Source organism: Rhinopithecus bieti, unplaced genomic scaffold (genome assembly GCF_001698545.2).
Source record: "Rhinopithecus bieti isolate Rb0 unplaced genomic scaffold, ASM169854v2 scaffold_13857, whole genome shotgun sequence".
Classification (NCBI taxonomy): Eukaryota; Metazoa; Chordata; class Mammalia; order Primates; family Cercopithecidae; genus Rhinopithecus; species Rhinopithecus bieti.
This window is the reverse complement of record NW_016807741.1, coordinates 1,137,577-1,152,004: the sequence shown is the minus strand read 5'-3', so window position 1 is coordinate 1,152,004 and position 14,428 is coordinate 1,137,577. Positions and strand designations below refer to the sequence as shown.

Here is a 14,428-nt window from a genome sequence, read left to right as displayed (position 1 = left end):
GTTTTAGATAAACAATGAATGGGGTGGGAAGGAGAAGCCTCACTGAATAATAATTTTTTTTTTTTAAAAAAAAACAAAAACAAAAAAACTCCACAACATTAAAAATCCTCCAGGTTATTGAACTTCTGTTAAGAATAAGTTCAATTTGCGGTCTTGCACCCTAAACAGGTATAATTTGGAAAAAAATCGCAGGCTACACACAGCAAAAGCGACTAACAGTATTTACTTAAAAATATTGTTGTGCTATATATATATATATATATATATATATATATAATATATCATCTTATTATTATATCTTTTTGTGATTTTTTTCTTTTCCTTTTTTTTTTTTTTTTTTGTTGTTTTGTGCCCAAGTAGAGATACGATGGGATTTGAAATGATGCCCTAAAACAGAAATATTTCTTTAAAGGAACAATACTTTGAAAATAAAAGTTTTAAATGGTTGAACATACTTGCAACACCTGCAGAAATTCAACTTGATACAATGAGAAAATAAACAGTGGAATCAAATCCTCACCCAAATGGCACAGCCTCTAAGGCCCGGAGTCCGCTGCTGCTGTGAGTCTCACCACCCAAACCAGGGCTCATGGGCAGGTGGCATCCCTTCCCTGCCACTCCAGAGCCCCTGCCCCCAGGCTCTGCTGAACCAATCCATAATCCAAGTCCATCTTACATCAGTTTTGTATATCTCTGGCAAGACTTTGCAGCAGGGACACACACATATATACGTGTGCTATGGGCACACACACACACACACACAAACACACACATACTACACACACAAAATTTCCCATTCAACCCAGATGCACCAGGTGAGCTGAATGATTTTCAGCCAACCACAATGGTGAAAGACAGAAGCACCAAACAGTCTTTGAAATGGGTCAGTTATTACAATTTTGACTTTTTATATATATGTATATATATATATTCTAGTTTTCCTCTTTGTGTTATTTTTTTTTTTTTAAAAAAAGCACAAATGAAAAATGAAGAATTCTTTCCAGATCAATTTAAGGCTTCCCACCAAATGGAAACAGAAGAGGCTTTACACAATATCACATGTGATAAATGTCTACCGTTCACAGCCTTAAAATGATGGAACTAATCATTGTTGCCAGTCACTGATTAAGTATTGTGCCTTTAAATTGATGGCGTTCTTTTTGCTACTATGCTGAGTTTTATTATTACTGATTATGTATATAGAAATCTCCTTTCATTTGCTTTAGAATGTCCTGTCCTTACCGAATTATTAGGGTGGCTTTTGTTTTGTTCTGCTTTGCTTTTCACTGGGAAACAAATGTGATTCTTGCTAGGCAAGCGCTAAAATGGCACATAGTCAGCCTTCAAGTAGCTGCTCCAGCCATTCGAGTTTCAAACAGCCCTGGAGCTCCTGGAAGGCTCTGCGAAGTGGGGAGGAGGTCCGGAGAGGAGGGGGAGAAACTGAAAAGAGGGAGGGGTTTTATGCTTTCGCTTTTGGTAAATTTGTTTTCTTCAATACAAATAATCAGATAGGAAGAATCATTGCTTTATGTTGTATTTGTTGGTTGGTTTTTGTTCCACTTTTAGATTGTTTCATTTGATTGTTTAATTTCCCCTCTCCTGGCGCAAACGTCACCAGGGAGTTTTGCATGAGAAAACGTGACAGTACTTAATGAAACTCAGCACCTAAGGGCATAAGGCAGTTGAAGGTTTTTGTTTGTTTGTGTTTCTTTTGTTTTGTTTTGTTCTTTCAATCAGCACCAATCCCATAAATGATCTACACTTGGTGTAAGGTAAAAAACATGTTTTTTTTCTTTTGGAGTGGAGACAACTCCTCCTTCTCCACTCTATGAACCATAGCGTGGGATTTTTCAATACTGTTTCTTATGTGTAAAAAACAAAAGAAAGGTTTTCTTTTTGTTTTTACTTACAAAACATAGAGAATATCTTTGTATACATACAGCGACTGGAAAGAAAGCTTATTTGAAGGGGTTGTGACTTATTAATTTTTTTTTCTTTTGCAGTGGTGGTGTTGGTGTGGCGGTGTTGGTGGTGGTGGCGGTGGTTCTGTGTATTGGGGGAAGGGAGGGTTATATTTCTTGCAAGTGGTGTTTGCCGCAAACCAAACTTAAGGTCCCCTTCTCAATTTGGGTCAAGATGCTCTTAGAGTGAAGACTCATACTGTAGCAACTCATAGAGGAGTGGTCCGTCTCGATATCGAATGCCTACTGCGGTGGGGGTGACATACTGCAGAATGTTAATAGTCCTTCTCAGTCTCCTGTCTACAAAATGAGCATCCCAAGCTGGGTATCGCTTTCTTGGCATGTCAATCTTAATGAGGGGCCCTTCTGGGAGGTAAGGACGCCCCAACGGGGTAGGGGGCCCCATGGGTCTCACTTGGAAAACGGGCAAGCAAGTGTCAGCCGTGAGATCCTCCTGTTGTTCCGTTACGGCTCTGGTGGGCGTAACCTGGGTCCCCCGGTACCCAGGGGTCTGAGGCGCCATGGGCTCAACATCGGGGGGCAAAGGGATGCCCCAGAGCAGCTCGGCACAACAGGAGCTGGCAAGGATCTTAGCTCGTGGCCCCATGGGATGCAGCACACCATAGTATAAGAGCATCAGTGCGATCCCAGCCACAAAGCTAATAAAGACACAACACAGTGCTGGCACCGCATAGGAGTCAGTGGTCTCCGGGTTTCTGTAAAAATACCAAAGGAACGTCAAGGCAGCATTCTCGGTCAAGACTATCGTATAATATGCAAACATTCGATATCGAGTCCGCCCTTCCTTGACGTTAAACCAGCAGAAAATGTACACAATCCCTACCACCATGTTGAAGAGGATCTCCTCCCACTTGGACATGCAGAAGTCTGTTCCGCCATGGATGATCCAGAAGGCCATGGCGCACCAGTGAACCACCACGAAGATCCCAAAATAGAGCTGGAAGATGGAAGCAAAGAGGGCAAAAGAGATCACTCGGGATGAGATGGTGAAGAGGCGCCAGAAGATCTGGACGAGGGCCCCTCTGTAGCTCATGCTCTTCTTGTCGTCCCTGGAGTCCCGCAGCAGCTTGTGATAGGAGGCTAGCACCCAAGCCAGGGACATCAGGGAAGTCGCAGAGGAGACACCTGCCGGAAAGACACAAACCCACACAGTCAAAACCTTGGACATCAACCGCAGGGCACAGTGAAGCTGCCGGCTGAGGAGACGCCCACACACACCACGATCTAAAGGAGGAGGGAGAAAGAAACACAGAATCAGGAACCGAACTTGGGAGGTCACAGCTGCTCCCTACGCTGACAACTCGGGAGATGGAGCTTTTGTTTCAACAACCCCATTTGCCATTTTGGGAGCTCAGTGGCTCAAGGGTGATACTGAGCCAGTGTGTTTTGCTAGGGGGCTGAGAGGTGGGGCCACATCTGCCATGGGCAGGCCTTTGTGGGTTCAGCCTTAAGGAATCATGCGATTCTTGTGGCACACAGATGTGTGGCTGGCATTGGTGTCCCTGTCACCAGTAGCCTGTTCTCTTAGAGGAGCCCACAGGAGGAATCGCCAATTGTGAAGGCCAAGGGTTTACCCACTGCCCTGAGTTCCACACTGTTCTACTCTGAGAAGGTGCTGGAATCACGCTTCCGCCTTTTTCTCACCTCACTCAAAGTCCCAAAAGTCCCTTTCCTGAACCTTCTTCCAGTTAGCTTCTCCCCCACCTGCCACTCAAGGCCATCAAGATCCAGGACACTGGGATATCCCGCCTGTTTCACATACTTCCTCTCACACCCACTCTGGTCTTTTCGGCCTCTCCACAATCCCTGTTGCTTTCTCCAACCGACGGCTGCTCAGAGTGCTCTTAAGCCTTGACTTGTGAAGCTCTGTCCTTCTCTGGTTGCCCTCTAGATTCAACAGTGGTGTCACTCAGGGTGCCTCTTCCCCTTACTCATTTTCCAAGGCTTCTGAGGCCTCTGCACTTTACTCCTTGCATTTCCTCCCACAATGGGCAAATATTCAGAGAGTTTGAGTGTGCCTAATCCCAAGTCATACTCATATTGCCATAGAGCAATTTTATATACAACTCTGACTACTTGATATTTGCAACTAAACCAAATGAAACACAATCCATTGTTATTGAAGTCTCCCCAAATCCACCCATGAACAACCAGTCACTATTCCAGTGCTGTCATACAATCTCCATTTAAGCAAGATTCCCCATTACCAACCCCCAGCTCCCCATGCATCAGTTGCACAGTACATCTGGGGTCTCTTTTGTTGGTCTTTTCTCCCAAAAATTCACAACTAAATGTAAGTAAATGCAACAGGAGGCCGAATGCTGTCCCACTGGCAATGACCTCCTTAGGAAAGCCTTACCCTCCCACAGAGCACAGTTCCCCCACGACATTCTTCCAGGTTGAAATCAAAGTTACCCAGTCATTTTCTCCCTTAAGCTCAAAGATCAGATCCAGAAGCCCCATTCATCAAGACACCAGTTAAACTTCCCCAGACCGCCAGGCTTTTCCTTGTCTCTCCCTGGGACCTGCCCAACTCCCCACAACTCTCCAAAGCCCGATGAAGAATCCAAGTCCTCTGCCACATGACACTCTCCCAGCACTGGCTCTGCCTCGCACGTCTCACAAAGGCCCTCTCTTTCCATCATCTCAAATGATGCTCAGAGTCCTAGCTTGAAGAACAGGCAATAAAAAAGCCTGTTAACTGTTACAATGGGCATGTGTCACTTTGATAGTAATAACAATCATGGAGATTTGAAACAAACAAGTGCAACACGATCCCAAGTTCTCCATGGAAATCTATCTGGAAAACATCTAAAGAGCATTCATGGCAATTTTCCTTTCACTTCTCTAGAAAGTTCTGAACATGACACACGTCCTGCCTCCCTTGTGGTACACACAGGGCATCTCATGTGTGTCTGCAGAGGTTGCACATGGTTGGTCAGGGAAACTTTTAGTGCTCACATTGTCTGTTAGGCTGCAGCAGGGAGGAGAACTTCCCTTAGGAGTAACGTGATGTAGGTTGTAGATTTCTGGAGGGCAGAGGATGTACCATTACATATTTATTTATTTATTTTTTTTTTTGAGACAGGGTTTTACCGTGTCACCCAGGCTGGAGTGCAGAGGCGTAATCAGTGCTCACTGAAGCCTCAACGTCCTGTGCTCAAGTGATCTTCCCGTCTCCCATACCTGGGACCACAGGCATGTGCCAGTGAGCCCAACTAATTTTTTTATTTTTATTTTTTGTAGAGACAGAGTTTCTTCTTCTGCTTCTTCTCTCTCTCTCTCTCTTTTTTTTTTTTTTTTTTTCTTTTGAGATGGGAGTCTCACTCTGTCACCCAGGCTGGAGTGAAGTGGCATGATCTCCACTCACTGCAACCTCCACTTGCCAGGTTCAAGCGATTCTCCTGCCTCAGCCTCCCGAGTAGCTGGGACTACAGGCACACACCACCATACCTGGCTAATGTTTGTATTTTTAGCAGAGACAAGGTTTCACCATGTTGGCCAGGCTGGTCTTGAACTCCTGACCTCAAGTGATCTGCCCACCTTGGCCTCCCATTGTGCTGGGATTACAGGTGTAAGCCACTGTGGCCAGCCTAGAGACAGAGTTTCAACATGTTGCCCAGGCTGATCTCGAACTCTTGGCTCAAAAAATCCTCCCACTTTGACCTCCCAGAGCGCTGGGATTACAGGCATGAGTCACCGCGCCTGGCTGTAATCACACCTTCATAGTCTGGACCCAGCACTGAAGCACCCTCAAAAATTTCCATTAAACATCCTCCTGACATCCTTGCTCTCCAGCCAAATTCATTGCTTGATGTTAATCATGAACATCTGGTAGATCCTGCCAACCCATAGTAATCAGATGGGAGTTCTACGGGAGCTGGGTGGGAAGAAGGCTTGATTGTTGTGTTCCTTCTGATAAAGCAAACTCTATTACCTTCCACTCAGAAAAGCATAAGTGCGGAGCTCATAAAGCAAGAAGGCGTAGCTCAGCTTCTGCTGGGGCCTGGTCAGATCCAGTCGAGTTCTGAGCATGCTTTGAACAGACTTGGGGTGCAGAGTTAGGATCACCCTCAGCCTTCGTTGTTCTGACTTTGCTGTTCCCTGTGCTGTGACATTGGCCCTGTTCACACCAATTATGAACAAATGGGAATTCAAATGCCCATCAGCCACAAATTGCAAAGCCAAACAGAATTATTCTCCATTCTTCCACCTTCAGAGTTACCTACCCCATTTCCAGGCGTGTGGCTATGGTTTTGAAGGCTGGTGTTCTCTTCCTGCCACTCCCTTCGTGGCGGTGGTGCTGAAACTACTCTTGTTTCAGCTGACCAGGCACTGCAGTTGAGGCTTCTAGAATTTCTCCCAAGGGTACTGCACAAACATTCCTCAGTGTTGCAAGACATCACTGCTAACTTACAAGGAGGGCTTGGGAAATGGTCCCATGGAAGACTGTGATTCCAGGCATCTGACTGGGGAGTCTGCTGGAGAGCTAATAGCCAGCCCAGTTTTAAGTCTTTGCTTCATCTGTTCCTGACTTGGTCAAGTTATGAATGGCCAAACCTTCTATCCAGGGGAGCTTCTCAGACCATCCACTTTAACCCACCTATTCCACAGGAAGCAGAGGTGCAGGGGCTTGGGTGGCTTCCTCAAGACTGTCCTGAGAACCACTGGCCATCTCTATGAGGACGGCATGCTTCCTGCCATGCCACTCTCCATCCTTTCTCCATCTGGTCCCTCTGTCAGTTCAGTTTTCCAGATACCAGCAGGCAACACCTTTCTCAAGGTCCTTTGTACTGAAGGTCATCAGCCTTCTCCAATGGTGGGAGCCTGTTCTGGTGTCCAGCCATTAGCTCTTCAGAGTTGGAAAGCCAGGCCACATCCTTGACACTGTGAAATGCTCCAAACAGTGAAAGGAGAAGGTGAACTTCCACTACCTGCCCAAGATCAAAAAGAACACCTTTGGCCACACAGAGCAATGGGGAGTGGGTGTACAGGCCTCCATCCCTGAAGTGCCTGCCCCTCTCTCTCTCTGCCAGCAACAGAGGCAAGGATGATCCTGTAAGGAGGGGAATTGCCTGGGGGACGTCAAAACTCTTACCCCCATCACTTTCTAATCCACCTCATCACCAAAGCATTCCTCATTCTATCCAAGGCTCTGGGCACATTTTTTGGGACCAGAGCTGGTGCAGTTGGTAGGCTGAGTTCATCCCTGAGAAGAGATCAGGAAAGCCAGGCCCACTTCAGGACCCCATTTGGGAACAGGTTTCTACTGGATGCTTAACAGAGGGTAGTCCTTGCCCTGGTGGGACTCAAAAACCTGTGATGGAGGGCATCAATGAACGTGTCTTCAGCCTGCCCCCCAGGAACTCATCTGGACCTGTCTGTGACATTGTCTACATTGTTATGTTTGGTCAAGGGACCAAATGTCCATCGCTCAGCCACTTCTGCATCTTTTCCCTGAACAAGCCCTGTAGCCCCCACAGGACTGTCACTGCAATTCTTCCTCAGAGGGCCATCAGCAAAGGGTGCCTTGAGGACAGCCTGTGAATACTGGGGACTCAATTGGGGCAGGAGATGGGAAGCTAGGACAGAAGATGCACTTCTGGCTCTGAACCCTCCCCATCTGCGCACCTGGTTGTCCCGGAGAACCTGGCAGGATTCACTGAGCATCTACATGCATTTTCTTATTGAGAAGGGCCTGGGAAGGCAGGTGCTAAGTTGTGTCTCCCCCACAAAATCCATATACTGAAGCTCTAACCCCTAGGACCTCAGAATGTGGCTGTGTTTAGAGATAGGGCCTTTAAAGAGCTGATTAAGGTAAAACGAGGCCATTAGGGTGGACCCTAACCCTATGTGACCAGGTCCTTCTGAGAAGTGGAGATTAGGACACACACAGGGGGATGGTCATGTGAGGACACAGCCAGAAGACAGGCGTCTACAAGCCAAAGAGAGAGGTCTCAGGAGAGACTTCTGAGACCAGTAGCACCTTGATCTGCAGTGCTCTGTGACCGCAGCCTGAGCAGACACATACTGTGCAGACAGAACCATGCACAACCACCACCAAGTGATTCATCTTCAAAGCTTGCTGTGTGTTCTGTTACAGAGGGAGGGAGTGCAGGTTCTTCCTTCTCTGCAGTGGCTCACTTGGAAAATCTCCTTCTTGTCTGAAGTCAACTCAAAAGTCAATGCATTCTCCTAGGTAAGATCCAAGCACACAGGAACCGGCTGTGGAGGCCCCCAGTGAAATTCCTGGACAGGCCTGGGAGCATCCACAGTTCCCTTCCACTTCTGGCTCCATCGCCTTCTGCATTCCGAAGATCAGACTAGAAATTGTTACACACTTCACGTTCGGCTGTGACTAGCTCTGAGCAGTGACCTTCACAGCTCCCTTTCCCTGGTGCAGACCAGGAGGCAGGGCTGGCAGCATGCCCACTGAGCTGACCTTAGTGCAGTGCAGCTGGCTGGGAGGTCACTGGACCAGAGACCCCTGGGGCTGGGGGGCTGGGAAAGGGCAACTCCCCAGAGGAAGGCTTGGAGAGAGGGCCTTTGGGCTCTGATCACCAGCCCTGGGGTCTCAGGTTCCAGAAATGGAACGGCCACACCTTATGACTGATGGCACAAAGCCAGAGGGGCAGTCATCAGGGAATGTCCTATTTGGTGGTTTCAATGCCCAGGGGTCATGGCCAGTTGGGGAACAAAGCAAAACGTGTGACTATGGGTGCCCTACCGAATGAGAAGCATAGAGACAGGGCGTCTTGTAAAGGTTGAGATCCTAGAACCTGGAGGGAGCAGGTGAGGCGGGAGAGCAAGGAGGTGCCACGAAAGGGGTCAGGCCGGGCAGGGCGGCTGTGACCGGGATGGGCCAGGGTGGAGCTGCATCAGGGGACCAGTCACATCTCCAATAAGGTACCTGAAGGAGGAAACAATGTCCAGAGCTCCCTACAGGCTGAGCGCAGCACCTGGAGGAAGGCTCCAGAAAGCTGCAGGAGTCCTAGAGATGGTCACCAACTTCCCCTGAGCCAGGGCTGGGCTCAACTGCAGGAATGTGTTTTGCAGAATGGGAGGTGAAGGCCCAGCCCTGCCTCACCCGCTCTCTGCCGGAGAGTGTCAGCTCATACCCACCGCTAAGTCATGTGTCGGAAACACACTTGATGAAGACGTACCTAAGCATGGGGCAGGACGGGAGTGGGAAGAGTCAGCTATGTGCAGCTCCCCAGATCCCAGCTTCCTGCCTCTCTCCTCCCCAGCTCCTTCTCCCTGGCTTGTTCCCATCAGTGGGTAGCCAGGGTCAAGGTTCTCCCATTTACACAGCATAGGCCCTGGACCCTGTATCCTCTCCTGAAACTGTCCCTCCTCTCCTTGTCTCATCTTCTCCAAGCTTCCCGAAGGCAGGCCACTTGCTCTCCTCACTCTCCCACCACCTGCTTTCCTCCCAAATCAGCCCCAGTGGAGAGCTGTCACTCAGGTCATGCAGCATTCGGAGGACTGCCTCTGTGCTTCTCCTCCTGGCTCTGTGTGACAGCCGGGATTGGCATCTGCTCTGTCCTTCTTCACACCCCACCCTGAGCTGTTCCCTAGTTCTCTTCCTGCCATCTCTTGAGCTCTTTATGGCAGCCTTTTCCTGCCAGGTTTCTTATCCCTATATTACAGATGAGGAAACCGAACCAGCAGTGAAGAGACGTGGATGTGGCCACAGCCATATCCTGATATTTGCATTCTATGCAATTCTGTGGCATTGTACCTCAGTGGGCTGGTTCTCTAGAGACGCCCCAAACAAAACACAGGCTTAGCTGGTTATCTGTTGGTCTGCACATCAAGAACAACATCTCCCTCTTTCATCCCGGGACCCCTCCCTCCCTCCCTCCCTCCCTCTATCCCTCCCTCCCTCTCTCCCTCTTGGGGAAGCTAACATTTGGGGGATCTCCACCATCTGCTCTTCAAATTCCTATTTTGTATTTTTCCCACAATGAGTTCCTTTTAGACAGCAATTCTTCCCCTTCCATCTGTCAAACTTCCCTCTGTCTTCCCACATTTTAAAAAAGTCCAGTTTCTTCTTGGAAATGTTCCCAGAAAAGGATAAGGCAGCTGCGTCCACTGCCTCTCTAAGCATAACCCACTGTCTCCCGTCCTTGCCTCCCCCCAGGAGACACGGCAAGGGAGTGATGTGACAAACGTACTTTTCTATTTGGGCAACCAAGAGGGAAGAAAACAAGCATCCTGATGCCTTCTATGAGCCAGGCTCAAAGCCATTAAATAATCTGCCCAAGGCCACACAGCTAGTAAGCAAGAGAGTTCATACTGAAACCCGAGACTATTTCACTCCCCAGAATCTGGATCTGCGCGTGCTGGAGCTGGCCAATTGTTAAACTGTGGGCTGGCTGATGTCATGTTGCAGGCTTGAAATTGGCATGGTGGGAGTATTTACACCACAGCAATTGGCAAATGGTACAAACCAGAGATCCACCAAATCCTGCTAAATGTTGGTTGTTAAACATTTACCAGCACACCACTGGTCAGGATCAGCCATCCTTGAAAAGCTTGGTGAGTGTCTATGCAAATTAGAAGGGCCTGTCTCCAAATTCAATGCCTATTCTATATTCGATGCTGTACTTCTAGATGTGGTCTTCACATGCAGGGCACTACCTGGTTATCAGTCAGAATTAAATTCCTTAGTGCTAATGAGAAAACAACAACAAAAAAGCAATCTTCTTTTAAAACTTTTGTTGAAAATATGTACACAGTAAGTATTAGGCTGGTGAAAAGTAATTGTGGTTTTGCCATTTTAATGGCAAATAGCTTCAGGTCTAATGGGTTGCTTTGAGCACAGTCTTTCATAAGCACTGACATACTCATTTTCAGTACATTTCTGTACTTGAAGAGGGTGTGATTCAGATGTGAGGTTTCCACATGGGGTCACTTTAACGCACCTCTGACATCTCCAGATGAACCCTTAAGAAGGGTCAAAGAGTCCGGGCACGGCGGGTCACGCCTGTAATTCCAGCACTTTGGAAGGCCAAGGCAGGTGGATCACGAGGTCAGGAGATCAAGACCATCCTATCCTGGACAACATGGTGAAACCCTGTCTCTACTAAAATACAAAAAAAAATTAGCTGGGTGTGGTGGTACGCACCTGTAGTCCCAGCTACTCTGGAGGCTGAGACAAGGGAATCACTTGAACCCGGGAGGTGGAGGCTGCAGTGAGCCGAGATCACGCCACTGCACTCCAGCCTGGCGATGGAGCGAGGCTCTGTCTCAGAAAAAATAAAAAAGAAGAAGAAGGGTCAAGGAGAAGAGGCGGCAATCACACCCGTGGCCCTAGCCCTCAGGACCGACATACATGTGGCTGACGAGATTGGGAAAACCCAAGGCTGATCGAAGTGATCCGGTGCAAACACAAGAAAGGAGGATTTGGATATCTCAGGAAAGCCAAAATCTGGGCGATCACACCATCCCCTGGTTGGACAAAAAACTCTTTAATGTAAGCGAGATAGGCCAAGGGATAAAGAATATCAGGTCTTACCATGGTTTCTATGAAATCTCTCTTTTTTTTTTTGCCTCTGAATTCATGCATATCATGTCATCTGTTAGTTTCTAGTAAGTTCAATAACACTGATATCTTTCCTCTACTGAGCAGCCACCTTGACCCAGACTCTATGCTAGGCATTGCACATAAATGAACTCAACTGTTCTTCCTTACCATGCTATCAGCAGCAGTAGACTGATTTCAAGATGAAGAGACTGAGGCTCACAGACTAATTAAGTAACTTTTCCACATCAAGCAGCTAAGAAGTTGTAGAACTGGTATTTTAACACGGGCCTGTCTGAATCCAAAACTCAGATTATTTTTTGAATCACTGGGAAAGATCTCTTTCCATCCTCAACCACAAATTAAAGAATCATCATTGAGGCTTATACATCAGTTTCTTATTAATTTGGTTATCATATATCAGCCCTCTGATCATCTCTGTGAGCACTGACAAAGTCAAATTTGTGGGTCTACACAGCGAAGGACCCACCCCTGGGAGGCCCTGCCTGAGCGTTCGTTCAAGCCACTGCAAAGCTGGCAACACTTCTGTTCCATCTCTCTTGCCTCAATTGCTGGAATGGCCTCCTAACTGGCCTCTCTGCATCTGCCCTCCTCCCAACACTCTATCCACACTACAGCAGTCAACATGATTAAGCTACAATGTTTCCCTCCACGTGGCTTCCAGTGCCTGGTAGACCATCAAGGGTCACTGATTTTCAACAGGCCTTTTGTGTGGGAGGAGGTACACGCCCACCCTGCTGGACTGAGGTGTGGCTGAGACTTGCTCTGGCCAGACACGTGAGCAGAAGGGATGTGTGGCCCTGCCGGGCAGAAGAGTGTGCTCACCCATGCTCCAGGAAGAGGCTGCTCCACCGGACCCGTGACTCACAGGTAATGAGCATGAAGTAAATCGAAAATGCTTAAGGCCACTGGAACTATGTAGGTATTTTAAACTGCAGCATGGCCAGCCTGTCCTCACTGATGTGTTAAGTCACCCCAGGTAAAAGCTACAGTCCTCAGAAGGGCCAGCAGAGCTGCCCTGCCCTATATATATATGTGTGTGTGTGTGTGTGTGTGTGTGTGTACACATATATATAGTCACCCATGGAACCAGCCTGCTTCCCCCTCCCAGGAATCTCCCCCTCCAATGAGTAAGCTGTTCTTGAATCTAATCTGTCAAGTTCCCTTTGCCCTCCCCGGGGTCCTCTCCTGCTGGCCCTTCAGACATGCTCCAGCCACACTTGCTAGTTCCACTGCCTGGAATGCTCTCCCCCGGTATCCCTACATTGTCACACAAATGTCATCTTCTCACCAAGACCTTTATGCAAAGATCAGTTTCTCAGCCGGGCCCTCCCCGACCACCACACTTAAAACTGCAACTCCCTGCCATGCTTTGAATGTGTCCCCCAAAAGCTCAGATGTGGGGAACTTAATCACCATTGCAGCATTGTGTTGAGAGGTGGGGCCTTCAAGAGGTGGTTAGGCCATGAGGACTCTGCCTCCTGAATGGATTGGTGCAGTTAACACGGAAGTGGGTTGGTTATCCAGGGAGTGGGTTCCCGACTTTTAGAAAGTAGTTTGGACTGGGCATGGTGGCTCACGCCTGTGATCCCAGCACTTTGGGAGGCCGAGGCAGGCAGATCACTTGAGGTCAGGAGTTTGAGACTACCCTAGCCAACATGGCGAAACCCCATCTCTACTAAAAATACAAAAATTTAGCCAGGCGTGGTGGCATGCACCTGTATTCCCAGCTACTTGGGAGGCTGAGGCAGGAGAATTGTTTGAACTGGGGAGGTGGAGGTTGCAGTGAGCTGAGATTGCGCCACTGCACTCCAGCCTGGACGACAGGGGGAGACTACGTCTCAAAAAAAAGAAAAAAAAAAAAAAAAGAAAGTAGTTTGGCCTGAGTTCTCTCTCTCTCTCTCTTTCTCTCTCCCCACTCTTGCTATGTTAAGACACAGCAAGGAGGCTCTCACCAGATGCAGCTTCTCAATCTTCAGCTTCTCAGCTTCCAAAACCATGAGCCAAATATGCTTCTATTTTTTATAAATTACCCAGTCTGTGGCATTACAGCAGCAGAAAATGGACTAAGATACCCCTCAAGACTCCCTCCTGCCTTCTTGCTTTTTTTTCACCGTAGCATTTCATACCACCTTGATCAACTTTTCTCTTACTCGTTACTTTGGTTTTTTAGTTCTACTATGTTCCATGGTGGATGCTAGCTCCCTAAGGGCAGGGCAGGGATTTGGTTTGGTCCTTCTGGAATTACATGCAAAACTGTGTGGGTTGTTTTTCTCATGACAGAGTCCACAGCTATTCTTGAATTCTTAAGCAGGCAAACAAAGGAAGGGATCGTGGCCCCCATCCCTAGCCGCCATAACCTCCCACAATGCTCTCCAAACGCGGGAAAGGGAGTTCCCTGGGAGCATTCATTTATGCCTTCGTCATTTAGAAGAAAACCTTGGGGTTAAAGACAGGGAAGAAAAGGAATTCACATTTACTGAATGTTTCAGTGCATCAGACATTAAGTATGCCAGACTCTATGCGTATTTCATTGAATTTAATGGGACAATAATCCCATGAGAATGCCTGTCAGTGTCCCTGTTTTACAGAGGAAGGAATTGAGGCTCAGGGAGGTAAAAGAATTTGCCTAAGATTACTGTATTAAGCAAGCCTTTTTATTCTGAGGCTTTCACATCTCCGGGGGGGCAGGGACCTTGCTGACCCTGGAGGGACTGCCCCTCCCAGGGTTAGCTAATTCTTAGTGAAAGTAAAAAACTTTTCTGTGAGCACGCCTTTCACATGCAGACCAATCCATCCAGACCCACATCTCCCAGCCACCTCCTTAATGGGCTCCCACCCTCTCGGTCACTATCCACCTGCCCTCATCTCCCCAGGGCCAGGTACCAGACAACTGGAG

The 14,428-nt window shown here is 48.0% G+C and overlaps 1 protein-coding gene across 1 annotated transcript in view; it reads right to left on the bottom strand.

Annotated features, from left to right (window-relative positions):
* Positions 1-1,157: 1,157 nt before the first annotated feature.
* Positions 1,158-14,428, bottom strand: part of XKR6 (XK related 6) — a 308,531-nt gene continuing 295,260 nt past the window's right edge. The window contains exon 3 of the mRNA XM_017883685.1: positions 1,158-3,107. Coding sequence (XP_017739174.1) covers positions 2,143-3,107 — 965 coding nt within the window. The 3' untranslated portion in view covers positions 1,158-2,142. The remainder of the gene's footprint in view (positions 3,108-14,428) is intronic.